This window comes from Prosopis cineraria, unplaced genomic scaffold (genome assembly GCF_029017545.1).
Source record: "Prosopis cineraria cultivar Desert tree isolate PC_DT_omini unplaced genomic scaffold, ASM2901754v1 PC6, whole genome shotgun sequence".
Taxonomy (NCBI): Eukaryota; Viridiplantae; Streptophyta; class Magnoliopsida; order Fabales; family Fabaceae; genus Prosopis; species Prosopis cineraria.
The window spans coordinates 26,430,292-26,440,591 of NW_026555337.1; the positions used below are offsets into that span (position 1 = coordinate 26,430,292).

General features: G+C 35.6%; 1 protein-coding gene and 1 non-coding gene across 2 annotated transcripts; one reads left to right on the forward strand and one right to left on the reverse strand.

Moving 5' to 3' along the window:
- Positions 1-4,575: 4,575 nt before the first annotated feature.
- On the reverse strand, positions 4,576-9,610 carry LOC129312395 (uncharacterized). Its single transcript, XM_054954975.1, has 2 exons — positions 5,949-9,610; positions 4,576-4,894 (listed from the first exon to the last, which is right to left on the reverse strand). Exons 1-2 carry the CDS (start codon positions 6,576-6,578, stop codon positions 4,871-4,873), a joined length of 654 nt encoding a protein of 217 aa, XP_054810950.1. The 5' UTR covers positions 6,579-9,610; the 3' UTR covers positions 4,576-4,870.
- On the forward strand, positions 8,473-8,579 carry LOC129314745 (small nucleolar RNA R71). The gene has a single exon (XR_008594253.1). It is a non-coding gene; the product is annotated as a small nucleolar RNA R71 (small nucleolar RNA).
- Positions 9,611-10,300: the final 690 nt, after the last annotated feature.

Sequence of the window (10,300 nt, forward strand, 5' to 3'; positions counted from 1 at the left end):
AGTTGTATATGTGGTATGTTTAATGATTTTAAGCTCCCTAGTTCTTTGTATATGTGTGAATGATGAAATGACTGGATGGATTAGTGGATGAATGTATATGTGTGTGAATATGTGATGCTTGAAGTAGATGGATAGTGATTTGGCCTTGTATAAGATTAAAGAAATAAAAATGTGATTTGGCCCAAAAGTGTGAAATGGGTGGTTTACAAGCCAAATATGTATGTGTATCATATTGTACATGTGTGTGGTTAATTAGGTATGTATTGTCCATTTGGATGTGGTTAAGGCCTAAAATATGGCTAATGACATTTGGTTTCAAATTGTGACACTTGAGTGGCAAGATTTTGGCAGAAAATAGTCAAAATCACTTGAGTGTTCAATTTTTGTTAGAAATATCGAATTGAAATGAAACCCAGTGTCATTAGTTAGATTTCGAAATAAGCTTCGTATAGGCACTTGAACCATCCTAATCAGACATCTGATGTGGAAATGGCATACATCTGAAGTTTGCCTCATAAACTAACAAAATGATAACAATTTCAGGTGTGTGTACAGTAATGCATGTACCCGCATGACGTAGTCCACAGCACAGAGTGAATGGATGTGGTCTTTGTGCCACATGCAGTGGTGCATGTGGCACGAGCCGTAGTGCACGATGTTAAATTTTGACTTAATTTTGCTACACTGCACATGTTTTTCTTAGTATTCGATACCTGTATACTTAATGCTTTCACTGTGTATAGGGTTTTATAACCTAGGTGATTTATAAAATGATTGCTGGAAAAATTTTATTTGGATCCCAAAGTTTTCAAAGTAAATGATTTTGATTTGATTAAAAGATTGTAATAGAGCGTATGGTAATGTCGGCAAAAGGCATTGTACTAGTCTATAAATAAGATAGAAAAGGGATGTGCCTTATAGTTTTAAGAGAGTTAAAAAAGTTCTCACAGCCAAACACTTTGAGAGCCACAAAACACCCTAAGAAAAAGTAAACTAACGTTCAAAGATAAACAAACGTTGGGAGTGCTAGCATGGTGTTCAAGTTAAAGAGTTATCCTATAGATATAAGTAGAGGGAGTAGATATACATTGTCAGCTCCTGAGATCATAACTCTTAAAGAGAATACACATGAAGCACAAAAAAATAGGTAACCTTTCTACCCACCTTGACTAATATGATTTCATTCGGTCTGTATTAGGATAGGAAATTTTAAATTTTAAACTTCCACTATGCCTCCTTATCCAATAAAATATGTGTAAGTTGTGCATAGCATGATCATTGGTGGGAGTTTGCCTAAGGATAGGAGTAGATTGGTAATCCCACATGGTACTAGTGGCTTACTGTTAGAATTAAAAGCTTGCCTTAGGACCAACTGTTGGAATTGAGAGGTAGCCTTCATCCTATGGTTGATTCGTGTAACATCTTGGCCTTTAGTCCCAGAAACTAGTTGCTAATCAAGGGTAAATTAGTAATTAAGGGATTGATTGTGGTTTGGATGTTAAGTTGATGTTTTGTGTTGGTTGGGTGTTGCATTGATAGGATGAAAGGGTATAAAGGCAATCCGGGACAGATCGCATGAGCACAGGTGAGAGTTTTCTCATTGTGCCACATACCATGATGGAAGCTGCGTGCACTACAGCACACCATCCAAGAATCACTTAAAGCCAACAAGAACAGTTTGTGAAATTAGAAGGGAAAAGGCTGGATATGCAATTGGAGAGCAAGAGGAAGCCATTTCTACTAGGGCAAGCCATTGCTGGAGTTTGAGAATTTGCCTCGATTAGTAACTTATTCAGTAAGTAACCATAATCCCAAGCTTTAATTCTACCCCTTTTTCATTGAATTTCATCAGTTAGAAAATGAATTATGAGATAGGTGATAATCACAAAGTCCAAATCTAAAATGTGATAATTTCCAGCTAGAAAAATAGATAAAAAATGAATAAAATAATCTAGAAATTCGGATATAAATGGTGCCTCATGAGTTGGACAAATGAGCATGGGAAATGTGATTGAAGATGTCCAAAAATGTGACTTTTCCTTGAACAAGTCACGCTAAGCATGCTCCTCATTTTCCTTATAATTTAGCTTCAATTCATGCACAAAGCCTTATGATGATGTCATCCTATGAAATCTAAGATTCACATACAAAATTCACGCACATGTTCCTTATATTTTATTTAATTAATTCCTCTAATTAATTTATGAAATTAGGTTCCATATTACAACCTCTTCGATTATGGAAAAATCATGCCAAATAAGCTCTCTCTTGCTCTTAAATTCTCTAATGAGGTTGACTAAGTCTTTGCTCCTTGATTCCAAATTTGCTTCCTCAAGAATATGAAAATAAAATATACAAAAAAAAATAAATCCTAAAAATATAATTAAAAAGGAAAGAAAAGAGAACTAAAGCCCAAGATCTCAATTACAGTATGAAAGTGTCAAAACAACCATCAAATAGCACTATTAGGGTCCATAAAGTCAATAGAGAAAAGACAACTCAAAACCAGGAATTAAACCCTAACATGTACAATTTGATGCCAAAAACTAAGTGTTTAGTATGTAAAATATGTGATAGATCAATTCTCCCATACTTGAATTTTGCTCTCTGGTCAAAACTCTCTAAAAACCTAGAAAAGAAAACATAAAGATGCAAGCTCTCAAGAGTAAATCCAATTCTCAAAGCCAATGTATTCTAATAAGAACTAAATTAATGTTGCAATCTTTAGAGAGAACCTTAATGCATCACAAGTCAACCATTTGCAAGAATGTAATCTTGAAGAAAAACCTCACTCAATTAGTATTTTCACTCTATCACCTTGTAAAAGGGACATAAGTATTACTCAACTTCCTTGGTAAGTCATCCTACCATAGGCTTGTAATCCCTTTATCTCTCCATTACTAAGATGCAAGGGTTCTCAAGAATCATATAGACTTTCAAAAGGATATAATATGCTCAATGAAGGGTAAACTTAGATTTGCATGTGAACGAATGGAATAGATCCTAATAGATGTTATCAATTAGTTTAATACAAAGTAGTCAATTCACATTGAAACATATTTGATGAAAATACATATAATGTATCAAGAAATAAGGTCAAATGTTTAAAAATGACAAAAAAAAAAAGAAAGGCTCTTTTTGGCTAAGCAAAGCATAATCAAGTAATCATGGTTTTTGTTATGCACATGATTTACAAAAGAAGTCTTAGGTGCCAAGCTTTTCAAACAAGATTTTTGAATATATTTTTCTTTATGAATGTGGTGATTATGTTAACCCTTCTTAATGTCAGGTGGTTATTGAGAGAGGTTACTTGAACCATATAAAGTCTTGACTACACATAGATGAATAAGATTTTAGAGAAACTCTTTACCTCACATTCATCCATACAAAAGTAAACCATGAAGAAAGATTAATTGCACACGAATGAATGAAATATTAAGGGAACTCTTCACCTTACTTATGTTTGTGCATGGATGGAGATGAACTATCTATGACCACACATAGATAAAGAGACAGCACATATAGATGGCCCATACTTAATGAGATAAATGTAAACAGTTAGATTTTACTTAAAAGACTTATAAATGATCAGGTTTAAGGTTCCTTAGGGTGCAGAAATCTGTAAATAAGGCCTAGAAACACATTAAAGATTCATTCTATAAAGTCCCTTGGTCTGAACTATAAAGTCTCATCAGCCTGTGCTTTATCATTCCACATCACACAATCAACAATACAAAATTAGAGTAATAGCCTTTTATTTGTTTTCAAAATCGCATGATCCCAACTTTTCAAAACATATATTCAAATAAGAAGGCTAGCGGAAGCCAAAAAATGATTAGAAAACTCAAAAAGCCATAAATTCTCAACCCTGAAAAAGGGCTGTGAGCCGCAGCATGCAACACGTGTGCTGCGGCATGTGGCACAGAACCACTTGCTTTGTTTCCAACTGCATCATGCGCTGCGATAGGGACATTATGCACCTTAGCACACCTGTTTGAAATTCTGCTGTCATTTTGATAGAAAAATGATGAACTTCCGGCATGCACCATTTTCACATCTAATATTCAATTGAAGTTATTCAAGCACCCACATGAAGTTTACGATGTATACTAGCTAATAGAAAAGGTTTGAACTCGATCTAATGGTTCGATCTAAAATTGAAAACCCAAGTATAAAAAGTCACTTTTTCTTTCAAAAACTTGCACCCTAAGTGCTCAATTCTCATCCCTTATCCCATTAGACCACTTCGGGCCTTGAACTAAGTCTAGAAGGATCACATAAACCTAATTATAATCATACATATCAACTATTACATTAATAGCCCATTTTAGCCTCTCAAAGCCATAATACACACTTATGGTCTTACATGAGGAAAACACATAAATAGCACAAATTCACATATAAAACTAGATTTGGTTCACTTTCAATCCTCCAACTCTCACATATGGGGCGCTGCCTCTCCATATGGTTAGGAATCATAAATGTACTTGACTCTTCTAAATAGGGCTTCGCTTTATCATTTGTGTCAAGTTCTTACCATTTTTATTAAGTTCTCATTCCACCACATAAAACACATTCAATTCACAATCAACACACATATATACACTTGTGGAACAAGTTATAATACAACATATACTTGCTTGTTCACATTTAGGCCTATCCATGTGCCCTCCACTAGGGCACCCTTGGCATAATGTAATATCATATATATACACAAGCAAGATTCACATCACAACTCACTTTCTTATATTCACATACATATATGCATCCTAGTTGGCAAGTTAACTCAGTAACAACATTATACATTCATTTCAACTCAAAGGTAGTCATACCACTACCTATTGAGGCTACTCTTTCCTCGCTTCCTTTCTCAGCCTTCTAAAGCTCTCTTCACCTATATTCAAAAGTAATGGAGTGAGACATATATCCCAATAACTCGAAGGTAACCCCAATTACCAGTTAGTAAATAAAATCATAAACAAGTGATAAAGTAGTATGTATATTTCATAAAACAGTAACATATACATATATAGGAATTCATTCTCATCAATCTCATTATGCTCACGCAATGCAGTCCTAGTTCCCCCCGATAGAGTAAACTCTACCCCCAAACTAGGCCCTCCAGTCACAAGGAACAGGGCCCACCATACTGATAGGAAATTAGTCGCTTATCCTCAAAGTTAAGCACAAGCTTCTTTTCAATGCACCTACCAAGCACTTTATCTAAAGAATGCAAGCATGAATCAAAGGACTCACCATACAAAGTAAAATCATCCATAAAGACTTCCATCCAATGTTCAATAAAATCACAAAATATGGACATCATGTATCTTTGAAAAGTACCAGGTGCATTGCAAAGACCAAAAGGCATCCTCCTATAGGCAAATGTGCCAAAGGGGCATGTAAAGGTTGTCTTATCTTGGTCACTAAGAGCTATAGGAATCTAAAAATACCCACTAAACCCATCTAGGAAGCAATAATGGGACTTGAAAGCCAATCTCTCAAGCATTTGATCAATAAAAGGCAAAGGAAAATGGTCCTTCCTAGTCACATTATTGAGCTTCCTATAGTCTATGCACACTCTCCAAGCATTTTGAACTCTAGTTGGAACAAACTCTCCTTTCTCATTTTTTATCACAGTAATCCCCCCTTTCTTAGGTACAACTTGGGTTGGAGACACCCACTCACTGTCAGCTATAGGATAGATGATCCCAGCACTAAGTAGCTTAACAACTTCTTTCTTTACCACATCTAAAATCAATGGGTTAAGTCTCCTTTGTGGTTGCCTAATGGGCTTAGCATTGTTCTCAAGAAAAATTTTATGTGTGCACACAATAGGGTCAATACCAGGAATGTCAGCCAAAGTCCAACCAAACATGTATGTTCTTTCTCAACACATCAAGTAATGCATTTTCTTCCTCAAGAGATAAAGAGTTAGAAATTATTACCGGAAGCTTCTCATTCTCAATGAGATATGCATACTTGAGATTGGATGGTAAAGGCTTCAACTCCAAGGTAGGTGGCTCTACACAAGAGGGAATGAGCTTCTTCAAGTCTAATTTGCTGGAATATTCCATGGTACTATCTTGTCTTTTAGGCTTCTCACTTGTTTTTGATTTCTCCTCTTCTTTCTTTACAGCCTCCCCCTTTTCTTGCAACTTGTCCTCAAGTGCTTGGACTTGAGCCACGGCCTCGACATATGAAAGTGTAGAATTTTCCTCCAATAGCTTGGGAATCCTAAGAACGTCAAGCTCGAGTGGAGAAAAACTCATAGATTCGGCCTTAATGGCTTTAGTACCTACAACACAAGAAGATATACCCTTCTCAAGCATTTCAAGATCAAGCATAGGAGATATTTTAAACAAATCATGAGGAGAAGTAGTTGCATCATTCAAGCATGCATCAATCTCTAAACAAATAGGACAACTATATCCATCAATACATGTAGTAGTAATAAGAGACAAATCATCATCAACATGTGAGAAAGAATCAAGCATGTGAGACTCACAAGCATCATGAAGCAATAACTCAATGGAACTTACACCTAACAAAGAATAATCCTTAAAAGGATGTTTCATTGCTTCATATATATTAAAAATAACATGATCCTCTCACATTTCAAAATCAAACTACCTTTTTCCATGTCAATTAATGTACGGGCAGTCCTCATAAATGGCCTTCCTAAAATCAAAATATCATCCCCACTCCCTTATTTTGACATATCAAGCACATAGAAATCCATAGGAAATAATAGACCTTTAACACAAACCAACAAGTCTTCTACTACTCCATGTGGTCTTCTAACACTTCTATCTGCTAATTGGCATATTATAGGTGTCTTATGCATGCAATCAAGACTCAAGGCATGATAAATTGAAAGAGGCATAACATTAATGGCTGCACCTAAGTCTATCAATGCATGAGAAAAATGTGTGTTGCCAATCTTGCATGGAATTGTGAAGGAACCGGGGTCCTCACATTTTATAGGAAGTTGAGGCTTCATGATAGCACTCACAGATGAGGGTAATTGTACCCTTGCATTAGGCCTAAATTTTCTTTTATTTGTACAACAATCTTTCAAAAATTTGGCATACTTAGGAAAGTTCTTAACTACATCCATCAAGGGTATATTAACATGAATCTTATGGAAGAAATCATATACCTCTTGATCAAATTGTCCCTTCACTTGATTAGGGACGACTTGTGCTTGTGGAAAAGGAAGCTCCTTCATAATCTCTTGACTTTGCCTTCCTTCTTCCTTTCTTGAACTCTCCTTTCTTGTTTCACTTTGCTCGGCCTCTCCCTTTTTTTTCCTTACTAAACAACTCGGCCATAGTCCCCTTTTCCACCTTAGATGGTGGTTGCTCACATATGATCTCCTCAATGTTTTCATCCTCATCATCTCTACAAAAAGATGCATCATTAGGAGCAAAAGAAGAACTAGAAACATTAACATCAATTGAAGAATTTAAAGAGGGCTTCTCGGCCTTCCCTTATCTTTTTTTCTTCTTGCACTCTTTCTCCCAACTCCTTGCCACTCCTTAATGTGATAGCATTAAGATTAGCTTTAGGATTAGCAACGGTGTTGGATGGTAATGTAGAGGCTTGAGCATTGGCTGCACTTAATTGGTTAGCAAGCATATTCATTTGAGAAGTAAGGGTATCAATTTTAGAGTTCATGTTCTCATACTTGTTGCCCATACTCTCTACCTTATTCCCTAAGCCATCATACATGTTTTTATACAAAGAGTTCATTTCAATCAACTGCTTACATAACACATTCACATCATTAGAAGAGTTTGAATTAGAAGAACTCTCAATTGGAACAAGTCTCCTATCACTATAAGAATTAGATGAAGGTGCAAGAGAATTACCACTTGGATTGTAGCTTTGAGAAGAGCTACCTTGAGACAAATGAGGTAGAGGGTCACGACCAAAGGTGTTTTGATAGGATCCTCTTTGTTGATTGTCTTGTAAAGCCACATTTGGATTTGAATAGGAGAAATTAGGATGGTCTCTCCATGAAGGGTTGTAAGTATTAGAATAAGCTCCTTGCCCTTGCCTCCCACCATAGGATTGTTTTCCATTGTAGATAGCATTTACTTATTCAAACTTAATAGGACAATTGCTTTCTACATGCATAGGTGAGTCACAAAAGTACAAGAATAAGGGACAAGTGCTTGAGAAGTACTTACATTGCTCACTTGAGATATTTGTAGAGCCAACATTCTCCCAATCTTGGCAGCTAGCAAGTCCACATATGAATCATTAAGAATTGAAGAACCTACCATATTCACATTTCTCTTTTCCCTTGTAGAGTATTGAGCACCACTTGAAGCCATCTTGTCAATTAGTTCCCAAGCCTTTAAGGAAGTGAGGTCAATTAAGCATCCCCCACTAGCGGCATCAATGTTAACTTTGTCTCTTGAAATCAAGCCCTCATAGAAATATTGGACTAAATTCTCACTAGAAATTTGATGGTGTGGGCATTTAGCCAAAAGGCCTTGGAATCTAGTCCAATACTCATAGAGACTCTCATCCTCTCCTTGTTGGACCCCATAGATTTACTTCCTCAAATTGGTGACCTTGGAATTTGGAAAGAATTTATCTAAGAAGAGTCTTCTTAGCTCGGCCCATGTGCTTACTTTCACATAAGAAGGGTAGTTGAAATACCACTCCTTTGCTAAACCTTCAAGAGAAAATACAAAAGCCTTAGCTTGAACATCATCAACATTTACATGCATAGGCTTCATAGTATCACAAACCAATAGGAGAGTATGCAAAAATCTATGGCAATCCTCTCCTGGTAACCCATGAAATTTAGGCAATGCATTAATCAAAGAGGATTTAATTTCAAATTGAACATTAGTAGGAGGAACATATAAGCCATAAGGATTATCATGCCAATTAGGTTGAGTTAATTGCCTAATACTCCTCTCCTCTCTAGGGTTATGCAAGCCTTCAAATTCATTATTAACATGGCCATCATCATGCAAATTCTCATTCCCATTCCCATGGCCCTCATTATGCACATGCTCATGTCCTAAGATATCTTCCATTATTGAATTACAAACCAAATGAGAATCAAGAATAGGTTGTGATCTTCTCAATCTAGAAATAGTCCTTTCAATTTCTGGATCTAATTCAACAAAAGAGGTATGTTTTCTTCGGGTCATGCACTAATCAAGCTCAAGAAAATTAAGAACAAAGAACAAGCTAAACTAAAATGCAAATCAACACGAAACAATTCAAAACACACAAAAGCAAGAGAAATAATTTTTTTTCTTTTTTTTAATATACTCAATAGCAACAAAATGAGAAAAAAATAACACCAAACAAGTAGAAAGAGAGTTAGAAATGCTCAATCAAGAAGCTTTGGCAATTCTGGAATTCGCACAGTAGGCTCTCTGGAGACAGTGAACTTGTGAATTTTCTAGCAGCAAATCCACATGATAAATTCCCCTGAAAATTTTATGAGAAACACAAGAGATATACAAGAAAATTATTAAAAACTTTCAGATTAAAAATCCTTCCCAATCGTTCCCAGAATTTTTCACAAGTTGGTCCTCAGGTCTGGAGAAACAGGATTTCGTCCAAAAGACCTTTCAGAGCTTCTAACAAACTTTCAAATAGGAAAATGGAAAAACTGAAGAAAATCCTAAACACAAGAAACAAATATAAGACAGTGATAATAAAAATGAAACTGGAATAAATCAATTTGAACGCACAAAGAGGAAGATATGCTAACTCAAAGTTGAAACAGGGTTTTGGGAATCCTCTGTAATGGCTCCCTGGACCTTGTTAGATTGTAAAATTCCCACAGGACACTTCCCACGTCCAAAATTGACCAAACCAATTTTAAAGTGAAGCTAAGATATAGATCTTTCAATGAAATAAATTTCAAGTTCAAATTCCCTCAAACTCATTCCCAGTTAATTTTTTAATTTCAAACGGAGACACTAGAACAGAGTATTTTCAGCTCTATACCAAACCAACGAAAATTGCACTAATTTTTTTTTTCAAAACAGAATAAAAACACTCAAACACACAAAAAACACTAAACAAAACACAAAACACAAATTTTTATAATTTTTCAAAAAATTTTTCAGGAACATTAAAAATGTAAATTAAGTACTAAACAACCTTAGAATTAAACTTAAACCATTCCCCGGCAACGGCACCAAATTTTATAGGAAATTAATCGCTTATCCTCAAAATTACACTAAAGCTAACCCTAATGCAATATAGGGCCAACCCTAGGTCATCTCCCAAGGAATGGTTTTAAGTCTAATTGAAAGTT